Raw genomic sequence first — 16,435 nt, forward strand, 5'->3', positions numbered from 1 at the left:
TGGTGACTTTGCGACCAGACAGACTGAAATGTACGCAAGTGGCATCCTCTTTCTCCATGCAAGAAACAAGATGTGGTCTATGAAAGTGTATACAACCATCACAGAAACTCAAACACTAAGTCCATCCACATCAGAGATTGCTCATCACTTGGGTGGGCTTCAAGGCCAGAAACAATGATACCGGGGCTTCAGGGGTTAAATTTGAGGAGATATTATACAAATTCAGACTGTGCAAAGTTAAGGGATGATTGGAGCAAAGTCTTCAAGATATTAACAGGAAAAGACAGGACAGAAAGATAAACTATTACCGCTGGTTGGGGGATTCTAAAACTAGGCGGTGTAGTCTGAGAATTAAGAGGAGATGTTAGGAAGCACTTTCACACGCACAAAAGGGTGGTAAATGTTTGGAACCGATAGTGGATGTTGCAACAGTTGTTAATTTTAAAAATGTGAAATAGATAAATTTTTGTTAAGCAAATGTATTAAGGGATATGGGCCAAAGGCAAGTACATGGAGTTAGGCAACAGAGCAGCCATGATCTCATTGAATGGTGGAACAGGATGGAGGGCTGAATGACCTACTCCTGTTCTTGTGCTCCTAATGTGTTGGTCTCAGTCTGTATTCACACAAAACATGCGACAATAATAAATTAAACCTTCAGTCTTCTATCGGCTACAGGAACAAACTAAAAGTCTCATATGATTAATCTAAAAATAGATTAAAAGTACTAAGACAGAAAATACACAAAATTAATGAACATGCTCCATCCTGTTTATTGCTCAATTTGTTACAGTATTACACAAGTTAAACAGTACACCAGTACAGACAGTTACACAAATCAATTCAAATCACAGTTACATTGCAAAGAGTTACAATGAATTGTATTAGCTGATCAATTTAGACAGCAGTCCACTGCAAATAATAACCAAGTAGCAAACTAATTTAACAGAACGGAGCAAAGCTTGTTGTAAACTGCACAATGCACCATTTACCAATCTTCAACCATTGAGGGGTAAGGTAAATGTCATTGCTCGCAAGAGATCAACACTCAGTTGTCATAAGTGCTGATTTGGAGATGCTGGTGTTGGACTGGGGTGTACAAAGTTAAAAATCACAACACCAGTTTTCGGAATGCTGCTCCTTCATCAACCACCTGATGAAGAAGCAGTGCTACAAAGGCTAATGTTTCCAAATAAGGCTGCTGGATTATAATCTGGTGTTGTGATTTTTAAAGTTTTAAGTGCTGGTGAGGAAGAAATATTGCTGAACTGCAAGTCTTCCTCCAGCTAGCCAGTTTACCTGTCATTTTACAGTCCAATTCTGCTTATACAGGATAACAGCTCAGGCAACTGTCTTCTAAAGATGAAGAACTGACTTTGATCAGTCAACCTGCCTGGATCTCAAAGGCTTTAACAAATTCTACCCAAGAGAACGAGAGAGGACAGTATGCATTAGTGGTTGGAAGTGGCTGAGCACTACAATTGATATGCCTATAGTGCTAACCCACTGTAAATTAATAATATAGTCATGAGGCAGCAGTGCAACTTAATATCTTATATTTAGATTTTGTGATGAAAATTATATGGACACTGACGCTAACCAGGAGCAGTGTGCAGTTCGTACATTTTTGAGTACCAGATAAGAGGTTACAGTGACTAATGTGAACTCACTGCCTGCCATAATGTAAAAATGAACTGCAGTCCTTGACAGTAAGTTACTAGCTTCTGAGGACTTAAATTACCCAAGATGTTGTACTATTCTGTAAATCAGATAGCAGGTTACACTGATATGGACATGATCGGGCTACTATGTAGGTGTATTAAAGTTCTGAATTCAGATAACAGGTTACATAAAACCAAAGCTCAGTACAAACATGACTTAAGGTGCTTTGTGTACAATTCCAAAACAGTGATGTTTTTCCTCTGCAGATTCAACCTTTGGACGAAACAATCTCAGAACTCTGGTGAAGGGAAGATTATTTTTCAAGGAAGCCAAATGTGGCAGCGGAGGTGATTAACAGTCACTGCACTTTCAAAGCTCAAAATGATATTAACAGTAAACATTGATGCATTTCTCCTATTAATACCTTTGTCTCTCAGCAGTGGCACTGGTATCTTGTCCACTCTCCTCTCCAACCAACTCATTCAATTTGTTCATTGCTGCCAGCAATCGATAGTGAGCCACCACAATTTGTCTTTTCAACTGGAAGTTAAAAAGGAAAGCAGTCAGGAGGTTCAATGTGTAAAGGACCAAAAGTAACATTTCTTCAGGTCAGTGTCAGCCAAGGTAGGAAAGATACATAACTGGGATTTCATGCTAAAAGTTACATCTACAGGAGGCTTCACATACTGCTGCTGTACAGTGAGGGAATTTAGTGAGAAAACTAATAAATTCTGCCATAAGTAGTTAAAGTTGAACTACTAGTCCAAGATCACAGCTTTCATGGCTGATGGACTGAACAGTGATGTAATTACCTTATCTTATCACATTAATGTTAGATTGTATTTAGCATCTGCGCTTCCCACCCCCACCCCACTTCTTGCTTATCTGTGATAATATGTACTGCCCTTAATGGACTTTGCATGTAAATTATTTTGTTGGAAAAACAAGTGATTTACAGATGATGTTTAATAGCTGAATACCACGGGTGGTTTGGTGACAGGAAAAAAACTAATTTTTTAGGAAACAAAAAGAAAAGAGAAAAAAGACCGTTTGTGTTGCAAAACGAGGGGGTGCACTGTCTGTACATGCCTGTTAGGTTGCTGCCTACATTAAAGTGAACAGACAAGAGGAAAAAAAGTTTTTGGCTCACCTTTGTTTCCTGCAACTGTTTCTGAAAGTGTAGTGGGGTGTAGCTACCAGAAGTGGCAAGTGGTGAAGCAGAGTGGACCTCAGATTTTGGGGTGACTGACTGAGGAGGAATAATTGGACAAACAGTGCGTACATAAGGGGCCAAAGTGAGATCAAACTTGCAATTTCTTTCCATTTCTTGTTGGGGCAGTAGGAATCGTGGTGCACTTTGAACTCCTCCTCTACAACACCCTCACCAGGCTGCATTTTGACCAAATAGGCTTTACATTATATTTCATTACTTCCAGTGGAGACAAGAACAGGAACGGTAAATGAGAGTCACCATTGAGGTGGTGCCCACACATATCTATCAGATGATAAGAAGACAAATTGTGAAATGGGCTGTTCAACATAGGCCTGTTCTGCCCACATTTACAACCTTAACCTCTACTGAGTGGTCCCCCTGAAAGATGAGGGATTTCAGCTTAAGGCCACCCCCAAGGACCTTGTAGTTTCACTGAGGTTCCCACTGATATCAGTCAAATTATTTTCAATCAACTTGAATCTTTTCATTCCTTACAACAGTGCAATCTGGTACAAGTGTAGCCTTAGGTTTAGGACATCGTCGACACATTGAACATAACATTACCTCTCCTATGTGCTGAATTAAACACGGTGGTTGAAAGTTCAGGGCAGCAGGTTTCACCTGAGAATTGCTCTGCAACATGTAGCTGAAAGATGAAATAATTATACAAAAGATCACTGCAATTTATAGCCTTGTTTCTAAAAAACAAATACACTTCAATTTACTCTCAGCATCTCAAATCATTACAAATCTACAACTTCTTGATGCGATGTTGTCACATTACGTGGGCATTTAATAAATGCACTGCAAGGCTACATAAAAAGAAAATGAATGATCAGTTAGTGTGTTTTGCCATGATAATTAAGGGAGGGACACTGGGCTTCCCTTCTCTTTAAATATACCAAACTTTGTTTTAACCAGCACTTTATGAATTAACATTCTCAATAAACCAGCAAAAATTACACATGTCAAATATAGCAAAGTTTATTCTATTATCGCAATCTCAGAAGTCAGTTAAGGGTGCGAATGAGAAGGCTCTCTGCTTGTCAGTCTTAAGGCAAAGTTGCAAGATTATTGAAGTGATTTATGCTGTTAATCAAGTATAACAATAATGTTAAATCTGTTACTTAATGTGTTTTTATGTTGATTATACATACCTCTTGATTATACAGAATATTTGATCAACTGGCACACTGGCACGGTGGCACAGTGGTTAGCACTGCTGCCTCACAGCGTCAGAGACCCGGGTTCAATTCCCGCCTCAGGCGACTGACTGTGTGGAGTTTGCACATTCTCCCCGTGTCTGCGTGGGTTTCCTCCGGGTGCTCCGGTTTCCTCCCACAGTCCAAAGATGTGCAGGCCAGGTGAATTGGCCATGCTAAAGTGCCCCTAGTGTTAGGTAAGAGGTAGATGTAGATGTAGGGGTATGGGTGGGTTACGCTTCGGCGGGCGGTGCGGACTTGTTGGGCCGAAGGGCGCTTCCACACTGTAAGTAATCTAATCTAATCTAATCCTGGTCCTGGTGTTGGTTAATAAAACATTTGCTGTACACTCACTCAACAGACAGAACCTTATTTTTACCGAGAATGCAACACCTCCATTAAAGGACAGCACCTCAGATGGTGCAGCACTCCCTTTGTACTGCACTGAAATGTTCAAACTAAGTTTGAATCCACAACCTTTGATTCAAGCATGGATGCTGCTATTTATGCAGGTTGTTACTCGTTCCCAATTCTTCATCAATGGCCTGTACATACCACAACTGTTTAAAAGTACAGGCTGAATTAAAGCTGTCAAAAATAACACTGACAAAATGATCCTCCCCCTTCCTATGATCCAACAGCTTAAAAAGAAAAATGCACCATTGAGGCAGGACACATCACAGATCGATCTTCAGGAAAAAGGGCTATTTATCCCTTCCTGAACTTTTATTTCAGGTATGCCTTCATGCTCTGTTACCTCTTTTAGTATCCAAAAATCCATCAATGTCCGACTTGAACCCCTCGATCATCTTTTGCCATAAGAAATATTCTCTTCCAAATGGTCTGGCTCAACTAAGTTTATAACCATTTGTACTAGAACCTCTCTCTAACTCCAATTCCTTGCAAAACTTTAAAATCCTCCAAGTCATTTCTTGCTCTGAATTTCAGGGATTACAAGGAACTCAATCTCTAAATGAGAATGCATTTCAAACTCTTCTAAAGCATCAACACTAACAGGTTAACCTGCCTACTCAGTAGATTTCCTACCCAATTCTGATCTTGTGCTTGCTGCACAACCATTCACTTGCATTAAATCACAGGGCATGGTTTTCAACTCAGATCAAATATTCCCAGGGTGATTTGACACGGTCCATGTTAAGAGACCTTATCAGGGAGTGGAAAGGGAGGAAAAGCCTTCTAAACATTTTCAATCCTTTGTTTGGATTGCACTTAAATGAGCAGAGCTGAAAACCCCATTTTTACCACACCAAACTAATCACTCCCAAAGTTTTTTACATATTATCTTGAGAGCCATTACGGGCTGAGTGTGGACTTGGATAATGAATAAATAGGACCAGCGTGCGTATGTTGTTCTGTGAAGTGTATGGAACACAGGCACCAAGATTGCTATTACTACTCACCAGTGCAAGGCATGCTTGTCCAAGCAGTATAGTCCTCGTAAGTAATCCAAAGAATCCGTTGTAGAGAAAGGAACAATACCCACGTGGGATCTACAGAAGCTGCAGTAAAGTGACTTGTAAAGGCTACAAATAAAAAAACACTTGTTATGTAGAAATGGAAAAAGCCCCTACGAATATTTGTTTTATTCTAATGCTTTGTAACATTAAACCATGGTCTCTTTTGTAGTTTTATTTTTAAAAATGTTAATATCTGCTCAACTTGTATGCTTAAGACAGCAGAATACGGAATTCATATTGATTTGTAGTAATATATGCTCTTGGAATTCTGTTGCTTGCCCAGCCCACAATCTCCACAAAATGCTGTGTACATCCTCCTTGCTAATAAAGGTACAGATGCTTGTCTAAATTTCCATAACAATAGTTTAAAGCAAGACTTTCAGTAACCAAACTCACCCTACCCCACTTCCTCAGAGACATTGCATTATCTATGAGTAATTTTGTTCCAGGAATTTCCACAGTACTGTGCCCTTCATGCATTAATGGCTTTTTGGAGGCAAAGACACATCATGCTTTAAGAGTTTCTGATGCCCAAATGAAATGCTGAAAGAGAAATTTATTCAGGGAAGAGAAAGTGAGGACTGCAGATGCTGGAGTACCAGAGCTGAAAAATGTGGTGCTGGAAAAACATAGCAGGCCAGGCAGCATCCGAGACGTTTCGGGCATAAGCCCTTCTTCAGGAAATTTATTCAGGCAAGATTTCTGGTTCTTATATGTGGAAAGGATCAGGATCACATTCTCAGAGTAGATGGTGGAGGCAGAGTCAACTGTAACTTTTAAAAGGAAATTGGATAAATATCAGGAGGGGAAACGTTTGCCGGGGTACACAGACAGGGCAGGGGAAATGGGACTAATGAAGCTACTCTTACAGATAACCAACACAGGTCTATAAGCATCCATCCATTTCCAAGGATTTCTTGTTCACTCTAATCTGGCTGAGTAGATGTCCTTTGCAAGTCTAACTCGAGATTTTTCATCTTGCACATTTTACATCACTCTCTTGAATTAAATTAAATTAGCTTTGTTTTCACATGCACTCAATGTTTACAGTCACCACATTACAGCACCATCTTAGGTACAAAGATACTTAAGATCAAATTCCTTAGGAAAAACTTTAAACACGAAATAAATAGTCCAGCATTATAGATCATTGGAATAAAGTTAGAAAAGTAGTACAAAGTTCAGAATGTAAGCCTTTCCTACCCAATTCATAATGGCACCTAGCCTCAAGGGCGACCTCCACCACCACCACCACCTGCGTTGGACCCACAAACGTAGTAGTCATCCCACTTAAGGCACTATACACTGCTGGGCCCACTTCGCTGATGCAGCTGAACCAACATTCGCCCACAACCAGAAGTCCCTGGCTCTGCTGCCGGGCCAGGCCGCCGCAGAGCCAGGAGTTCCACTTTGACTAGTCCACTGCTGCTAGTGCCACCGTCCTCGATCGCTGGTGAATCTCTACTTTCATTGAGTTAATTGAATGTACAGCATAGAAACAGGTCATTCAACCCCACTGAGCAAAAGCAGCATTATTTCACACGTTAGGCAGAGTGGGGGGAGCCTCTTATTAAGATCAATGCTCTGGTGTTTATAAGTTGCCCCATTTAGCATTGTATCACTTCAACATTCAGAAGGACCAAGCCTTTTTATTTGTATCTTTAAAAACCGTCAACTGCATTGAGAAAGAGTTTGGTACCTATGTGAACTGTTTTTTGTGGTAATGAGCTTCTGCAATGTGCAGATGATTAGAGCCATTAGAGATATTTACAGCAGTTGGTTCTCAGCTAACTGAGCAGGTTGTGGGGGGGGGGGGGGGGGGTGGGGCGTACACAGACGGGTGTGCTGTTGTTCTCCCCAGCAGAAGCTGCCTGTTTTCTAAGTAAAAGAAATCCATTTTAAACTGGAAGAAAACCAGTCACTTTTCCTTCATTAGTTGCTAAAGCTTTTAAATTAATAAAATCAGATACATCTTTAAGAGAATCGGTGATGTGTGCTTCTTATAAATCAGTGGAGGCTTCCAGAAGAAAGGACAACTGACCACCAACAGCCTGGCTATCTGAAGAATGGTCACCTCAACTTCGGAAATGGGAAGCAAAAATCACTGAACTGAATTTGCAGAATTTCTATGTCTGCCAATAACCGTGTGCATGCGAAAGTTTATAAGAGGATGAGAGTTTAGATAGTAGTGTTACCTGCCAATAATTTATATATCTTTATGTACAGCTATCGTCTAATTACATAAGAAATAATTGTTTAATACATATACAATGTCAGGAAATAGATGTCATCAAGTGCTGGATGTCTTGAAACACATAAAAGTGGATAAATCTCCAGGACCTGATCAGGTGTACCCTAGAACTCTGTGGGAAGCTAAGGAAGTGATTACAGGGCCTCTTGCTGAGATATTTGTATCATCAATACTCACAGGTGAGGTGCATGAAGATTGGCTAACATGGTGCCAATATTTAAGAAATGTGGTAAGGACAAGCCAGGGAACTATAGACCAGCGAGCCTGACGTTGGTGGTGAGCAAGTTTTGAGGGAATCTTGAGGGACAGGATTTACACATATTTGGAAAAGCAAGGGTTGATTAGAGCTAGTCAACATGGCTTTTTGCATGGGAAATTATGTCTCAAAACATGATTAAGTTTTTTTGAAGGAGTAACAAAGAGGTTGATGAGGGCAGAGCAGTGGATGCGATCGATATGGACTTCAGTAAAGCATTTGACAAGGTTCCCATGGGAGACTAGTTAACAAGGTTAGATCTCATGGAATATAGGGAGAACAAGCCATTTGGATACAAAGTGGTTCAAAGGTAGAAGACAGAGGGTGGCAGTGGAGGGTTGTTTTTCAGGCGGGAAGCCTGTGACCAGTGGAGTGCCACAAGAATCGGTGTTGGATCCACTACTTTTCATCATTTATATAAATGATTTGGAAGTGAGTATAAGAGGTATAGTTAGTAAGTTTGCAGACGACAGCAAAATTGGAGATGAACTGGACAGCAAAGAAGGTTACATCTGACTACGACAAGATCTTGATCAGATGAGCCAAGGGGCTGAGAAGTGGCAGGTGGACTTTAATTTAGATAAATGAGAGGTGCTGCACTCTGGGAAAGCAAATCTTAGCAGGACTTATACACGTAATGGTAAGGTCCTAGGGAGTCAAACTGAACAAGGAGACCTTGGAGTGCAGGTTCATAGCTTCTTGAAAGTGGAGTTACAGGTAGATAGGATAGTGAAGGTGGCATTTGTTATGCTTTCCTTTATTGGTCAGAGTATTGAGTACAGAAGTTGGGAGGTCATGTTGCAGCTGTACAGGGCATTGGTTAGGCCACTTTTGGAATAATGCGTGCAATTCTGGTCTCCTTCCTATTGGAAAGTGTTGTGCAATTTGAAAAGGTTCAGAAAAAATTACAAGGATGTTGCCAGGGTTGGAGCATTTCAGCAAGAGGCCCTGTAATCACTTCTCTAGCTTCCCACAGAGTTCTAGGGTACACCTGATCAGGTCCTGGAGATTTATCCACTTTTATGTGTTTCAAGACATCCAGCACTTGATGACATCTATTTCCTGACATTGTATATGTATTAAACAATTATTTCTTATGTAATTAGACTATAGCTGTAAATAAAGATATATACATTATTGGTTGGGTAGGCTAGGGCTGTTTTGCCTGGAGCATCGGAGGCTGATGAGTGACGTTAGAAGTTTAGAGAATCATGAGGGGCATGGATAGGATAAATAGACAAGGTCTTTTCCCTGGGGTGAGGGTGTGCAGAACTAGAGGGCATAGGTTTAGGGTGAGGGGAAAAAGACCTAAGGGGCAACCTTTCCACACAAAGGGTGGTGAGTGTGTGGAATGGGCTGCCAGAGGAAGTGGTGCAGGTTAGTACAATAACAACATTTAAAAGGCATCTGGATGCTGGGTATATGAATAGGAAGGGTTTGGAGGTGAAAGGCCTGGGTGCTAGCAGGTGGGACTAGATTGGGTTGGAATATCTGGTTGGCATGGATGAGTTGGACCGAAGGGTCTGTTTCCGTGCTGTACATCTATGACTAAACCTGGACTGCATGTCAGGAAAATTGGAGGACAGTAATCCAGCATTTTAAATGACTACATTCCCTCATTAATAAGTAACTGCTAAACCAAAATAAATGTAAAAATGCCTGTATAAAAAGGAAATGTAACATTGGAGGCAGAATCGGAGGTCTGCCCCAGCAGGCCTTTACTGACTTGACTGCCTGCTAGGGCTGCTGCTATATTCTGGCCATATCATGGCTGCTGAAGGTGGTGCCTTTTTGGGGGATGCTGCACCATTCTTGCTGGTAGCTGCTGCCTCAATTTAGATGTTACAGGTAGAACATTTATCTCTTCTTCTACTAAGGCAGGCCCTAAAGGCTTTTTGCTTAAAGTCATGAGCTTTAGGAACTCCAGCTGGAATTTAATTGAAGAGAGCTACGTCCCTCATCCTTTCCTCCCAAATGCACTTGTATTGCTTCTTTATGAATAGAACAATTTGTGGAGCGAATTTGGTCTTACTCATTGAGGGTTTAAGAAGGAGAAGTGATCTTATTGAGACAAAAGATATTAAGGGGGCTTGACAGAGTGGATGTTAAATGTTACCACTTGTGAGGAAATGCAGAACTTGAAGCCATAAATTTAAAAGATTTAAGCCACAATCTTACATTTAAGATGGAGAAGTGGAGGAATTTCTTCTCATTAGTCATCACTGATTGGAATTCTCTTCCCCAGCAAGCATTGGAGGCTGCATAGAATCATAGAATTCTTGCAGAGAGAGGCCATTTGGGCCATCAGGTCTGCACCAAACTTCCCACCCAAACCATCCCACCCTATTCCTGTAACCCCACATTTCCCATGGCTAACTGACCTAGCCTGCACATCCCTTGATACAATGGGGCAATTTACCGCAGCCAATCTACATAACTTGCGTATCTTTGGAAGGAGACCGCAGCGTCCAACAGAAACCTATGCAGACACAAGGAGAACATGCACTCCACACAGTCAGTCACGCAGCTGCAAGGCAGCAGTGCTAACCACTGTGGTCAGCCCAACTGAATATATTCAATTACTCAGTTATTTGTTTGACAAGGGAGTGAAGAGTTATGGAGGACAAGCTGACAAGTGGAGATTATGCCATAAGCAGATCAGCCATCTTACTGAACAGCAAAGCAAGTTTGAGGGGCGTAGTGGCTTAATTCTGCTCCTTTTTCTTAGGTTTTAATTACTTCTTGAGGCAGCAAACCCTAGGTTTTAACTATGAAGAAGTTCCCCTTGAAATCCCTACAGAATTCATCTTACATATAATCCTATATTTTTGTATTTTCCTACAAGTGAAATGATTTGGACTACATCCACTCCATCAGACAGTCTTCAGCCTTCACTATTCCAGAAGGAAAAATTACAACCTATAAGTAGGTCCTCTCAGTTCTGGAACTTGTCACTATTTTATGCTTTCTTCAATTCCTCTTCATTCTTTTTACAGTGTAAAGACCACGGCTTGCATTGTGTGGCCTAACCAAGGTTCAGTACAAGTTTAAAACATTTTCCATTCTCAGTTCTATCCCTTTTGCTGGGTTTCTTGGCTTTTCCTTTTTTAAAAAAAAACTGCCTCACTAATCTTTATTGCTACTTCCAGTGATTTGGGTTTCTAGACCTTTTAGGCTTTTTACCTTTTTTAGTCTGATATTATCCAAATAGTTTGTGATCACCTTATACCTACCCCAAGTGCACCATGTCACACTTGCCTGTCTCAATACAGGAGCATAAAAACTCCATCAGTACTCGAGCAACATCTGTGGCAGGTTTACAAAACAATGTGGCAAAGAGCAATTAAAGGTTACTCAGTGATGTTGAGAACACCACAGAATATTAATCTTGGAACCAAATTTAGTAAACACACAAGGATATAGCTAAATAATTTTTTTAGTAGTTTTTTTGTACAAGAAAGATCAGCCACACCAGATAACCCTCTGCTTCTCTTGAAAAAGTATTTTTGGGCATTGTTCTATTTGTTGCAGTAATTTGGAACCATGTTATAGTATTAAATCTTTGAGAGCGGAGGTTAAAAATTATATACAATTTGGATGATTAAAAATGAGTTTAGCTTTTATTATTCACAGCTGAGAATAAGCTAGCTTTATGTACTCACCATTTAGACATTGGCCCTTCACACCCAATAAAACTGGTGGGATCCATGTCTACATTTTCTGTCACCCCTGAAACCAAGGCAGCAGATATGAAAACATTCTATGAATGAATGAGAAAGAAAATTATGTAGGTGAAAAATTTCTACCAGAAGTACCAGCGCCAGAGACCCGGGTTCAATTCCCGACTGTGTGGAGTTTGCACATTCTCCCCATGTCTGCGTGGGTTTCCTCCGGGTGCTCCGGTTTACTCCCACAGTCCAAAGATGTGCAGGTCAGGTGAATTGGCCATGCTAAATTGCCCATAGTGTTAGGTAAAGGGGTAAATGTAGGGGAATGGGTGGGTGGCGGGTCGGTGTGGACTTGTTGGGCCGAAGGGCCTGTTTCCACACTGTAAGTAATCAAATCTAACTTAATGTCTTCTGGAAATGTGGAGTCAAATTGGATCAAGAATCGTTATATGAAAGTTCTGCTTTATGTTCATGATTTAAGAAACAATTCCCAGTGAAAGTGAGAAATGGGATTGCCTTGTGTGGCACTAAGCCCAAGTGCTTACAGCCATAGAGACCAGGACACTGGAATTTGGGGTCTTAACAACTAATATCTGCCACAATTGGCATTCCCCACAGAATATCAGCTTGTGATTTCATTCTGAGGTTGGATTTGATTTATGGTGTCACATGTACAAGACATACAAGATTACAACTGCACAGGAGGTGCACCAAAGCAGCATGAGATTTGAAGTGACAGAGGTCCATTCAGCAGTCTGGTAACAGCAGGGAAGAAGCTGTTCTTGAATCTGTTGGCAAGTTTTCAAGCTTCTGTATCATATTAGAAGACTTACAGAAGTAGGCCACTCAGCCCTTCATGTGTGCTCTGCTATTCAACGACATCATGCCTGATCCGATAATCCTTAACTCCATGTTCCTGCCTTATCTCCATAATCCTGATTAAAAAATTTTCACCATTCACACATAGCAATCCAACACTTACTCAAACACATCAGCATGTTCAATGATAAGCTGCTGCCGCAGGTTTGCAGAGAATCTCCCAATACCGTGTGACATCTCTTGCACTGGAAGATCACACAGTCCTTCACCTTCAAGGACCCAAGCACAACCTTATCCATCTAAACAGGGCATACAGGAAGAAAGAGAGAACAAACTGATCAAAACAATCACTGCAACTGGGATTTGCAAACTGAACTATTTTGTTGAGATATTCAAACTGTATCTAATAAATGAAGTATATATTTCGATAGAACAGTGTGGGCAGCATAGTGGTTAGCACTGCTCCCTCACAGCACCAGGGACCCAGGTTCAATTCCCACCTCAGGCGACTGTCTGTGTGGAGTTTGCACATTCTCCCATACCTATGTGGATTTCGTCCAGGTGCTCCGGTTTCCACCCACAATCTAAAGATGTGCAGGTCAAGTGGATTGGCCATGCTAAATTGCCCATAGTGCTAGGTGCAAACGTCAGGGGTAAATATAGGGTAGGGAAATGGGTTTGGATGGCTTCGGAGGGTCAATGTAGACTTGTTGGGCCAAAGGACCAGTTTCCATATTGTAGGGAATCTAATCTAAAAAAACAATAAGTTGCACAAAGAAAATGTTCAGACCTAGACTAGCCATTAAGCACAATGGCTACAAGAGCAGGCCAGAGGCTAAGAAATTGTACAATTATAAACAGCAGATATTGCTGCGAGAGCGCATTGGTTGTGGAGGGAATGTTATTCAGATGGGGCTGCTTTGTCCTGGATGAGGTCCTGTCCAACCATTCTCAACTGGGGCCATGTGGCCCCCTTAGGGGTCCAGGCACAGTTGAAGGGGGCTACAGACTGAAAACGGAGAAGGGGAGCCCCAAGGATTTATGAGGGCTCTGGTAACTGAACCGATGCGATACCCAAGCAACAACCTTCACTGGAGTCAATAATTTCCCTCCCATTTATATTGCAACAAGAGATGACCTCCGACTGTCATTGTCGAAGTTGGAGCCCGATATCATGAAACTTGCAGTAAAGCACCAAGCTCAAGGATCACATTAGGCTTGACAGATGATGTTCAATTTCAGTATTTTTTTAAAAACAGTTTTGTCCAGTATGTCAGAATGTTCAAGTTTTCTTGGTGTCAATAATAATGATTTTCTGTCTCTGTCCGTCTTGTATCCCTATTCGAAAGGGGGCTCTGGAATCGGAGAACAACTCCTGGGATCTGTGACCAAAAAACAGCTAAGAATCACTGGTCTACATGTTGCACTGCAGACAGTCACCAAAGCTGCTTAGAGGGCACCTTTCATGATGACTGCCATCTAGAAGGATATGGTCAATAGATACACATAAACACCACTGTGTACAAGTTCCCTTCCAAGTCACTCACCACGCTAACTTGGAAATACATTGCCATTTCTTCAGTGTTGCTGGGTCAAAATGCCTTGCTAACAGCATTGTGGATCAATCCACAGCACATGGATTATAGTGGTTCAAGGTAGTAATTCACTGCCACTTCTCAAGGAAGGGCAATAAACATGAGACCCACAGCCTACGAATGAAATGTTGAAAATCCTGACTGTCAAATACTACCAATGGACTGAAGTAGCAATTTACTGCAAATTCAGTTTCCTTTCTATCGTAAAGGTTGAAAATAACTGAGGTAAAAGGAAAATAGTTTGCAAATTACTGTGTTAAGAAATTAGAGAAGACTTAGTGTCATTATAGAGCATGCAGGTGAAAACTAAAAGTACTTTTTTAAAAGAATAACCCAGCCTCAACAACTTTTCATAGTATTGTATACCTCAATTGCCATTGAGAGGAAGACATGCTTCCAGCAGGACCATCATTGTATTGCCCACCCACTAGTATATTCCTTACTCAGTCGGTGTGTTTATCACCACTTTTTTCCTTTCTTTCCTTCCTTCCACTGAGGGATGGCGTTGAATGTTGAAAGGATTTAAGAATTAAATAACAAATCTGTTCAACAGTGTCACAAACATTCCTTCCAAAAAAATTCTTAGTGGAACTCAAACTCAGTTCAGTGGCATATAGATATGCCCGTAATTGAGCCACAGTACCTCCACTGTCCAGCAAACATTTGAATTGAAAATTTGCCTTTCTCAATTGCATTTGGATTCTCCAGTCACTGAATGCCTGGACTTTAGGTCCTACACATAAGGACAGGAAGTGCTGGAGAAACTCAGCAGGTCTGGCAGCATCTGTAGACAGGAAAACAGGGTTAATGTTATGATCCAGTATATCTCTTCTGCAGAATGTTGATCCAGTTTTTTATTTCAGAATTACTTTTATTTGCTTTCATCCAAAGCCTACTCAAATGGGTACCTTGTCTAATGCCAGACACTGAAATATTGCATCAGAGAATGTGATTAGTTTTTGGATTGTCTCACATTGGTATATTAAAGTAGATTTTAATATTTTTACACTTTTAACATTTCAATATTCAATACCAAGGCTCCTGGTACTGAAATCTCAATCATAGAACAGGTAGTTTAAAGATTAGCACTGGCCAAGCAGAACAAGGGCTATCTATAACATTGGAAAACAGCTCATTAGAGGAAAATACAAAATTTTACACTGAGCTAAGAGAAGATTAAACATAAAAGAAATAAGGCACGTTTAAAGAGGCAGATGAAGTGTAAGAGGGGTATAAGATGCAGAGGCAATAAGTTGTCAATTCAGATGCATCTAGTTTAGAGGGAAAGTTGTAACGGGAGATTGTTAACAGAAAAGGGAGGGATCGAGTTCCTCATTTAATAAGTTCCCGGAAAACAACTCTTTGACCACGTTTGATCATCTGTCCTATTGTTATTTTTTTCATGAGAGCAGGTGCCATGTTTTGGTAACTTTGAGACACTTGATCACATCGCGAAGGTCTGAGAAATATTTGTTTTGCGGGATAAAGCGGAGAGCTGCACCAACCAAACTCCCCCGCTTCTGTCCTAACACTGCGTCCCCAACTCTCCCCCCACCCCACCATCCAGGGCAACGCCTCTCCTCCAAACCCCAAACAAACACCCCGGCCTCTCCTCAGAGAAAAAAAACTTCCACGGAAAGGCATCTGGCCCTGTGCGTCTGCCAGAGAACAACGATAAAACACGCTATTGTGGCCGCACTCCGGTTTTCTCGGGAAGTGTATTTCCTTTTTGAGCGACCGTCACGACATCTCCATCCCCCAGAGCCGGCTGAAAGCAGCCTCTCACCTTCTCCACAAGACCACAGCCGTTAACAGGCGCGCGCCGCGCCGCGTTCAAATCACCGCACATGCGCAGTACCCCCGGCATCAGGGAGAAGGGGCGGGGGACAGAAAAGATCAGAGGCAAGGTGGCCAGAGGGTCCAGAAATTTAATTCCCCCCTAAACTTCCCCACCTCAGAAGTTAAACCGATCGGCCTGTAATCACTGGGATTATCCCGACAACCTATTTTGAACAAGGCTGTACATTTGACAATTTTTTTTCCCCCAGTCTCTGGCACCTCTCAAGTGCAGGGAAAACTGCGAGATTGTGGGCAGGGCCCCTACAATGTTAGTTCTCATTTTCTTCAAAATCCTTCGAAGCATCTCAACCAGTCCTGGTGCTTTTTTTCGATTTTTAAGTACCAACAATCTATTCCACACTTCTGCCATTTCAATATTGATTGGTTCTAGTGACTGAATTCTCTCTATCACCATGGTCTTGGGAGCAGTTCTATCATTGGTAAAGACAGGT

General features: G+C 41.4%; 1 protein-coding gene across 3 annotated transcripts; it reads right to left on the minus strand.

Annotated features, from left to right (window-relative positions):
- Positions 1-749: 749 nt before the first annotated feature.
- On the minus strand, positions 750-15,991 carry oip5 (opa interacting protein 5). Of its 3 annotated transcripts, none has more exons than XM_072569391.1 (6): positions 15,931-15,991; positions 12,713-12,848; positions 11,725-11,791; positions 5,499-5,621; positions 3,440-3,521; positions 750-2,202 (listed from the first exon to the last, which is right to left on the minus strand). In XM_072569391.1, exons 2-6 carry the CDS (start codon positions 12,846-12,848, stop codon positions 2,080-2,082), a joined length of 531 nt encoding a protein of 176 aa, XP_072425492.1. In that variant the 5' UTR covers positions 15,931-15,991; the 3' UTR covers positions 750-2,079. The 3 variants fall into 3 exon arrangements, with proteins under 3 accessions (XP_072425492.1, XP_072425493.1, XP_072425491.1); XM_072569392.1 differs by lacking the exon at positions 15,931-15,991 and adding an exon at positions 14,788-15,645; XM_072569390.1 differs by lacking the exon at positions 15,931-15,991 and adding an exon at positions 14,097-14,769.
- Positions 15,992-16,435: the final 444 nt, after the last annotated feature.

The sequence above is a fragment of the Chiloscyllium punctatum genome, chromosome 4 (assembly GCF_047496795.1).
Source record: "Chiloscyllium punctatum isolate Juve2018m chromosome 4, sChiPun1.3, whole genome shotgun sequence".
Taxonomy (NCBI): domain Eukaryota; kingdom Metazoa; phylum Chordata; class Chondrichthyes; order Orectolobiformes; family Hemiscylliidae; genus Chiloscyllium; species Chiloscyllium punctatum.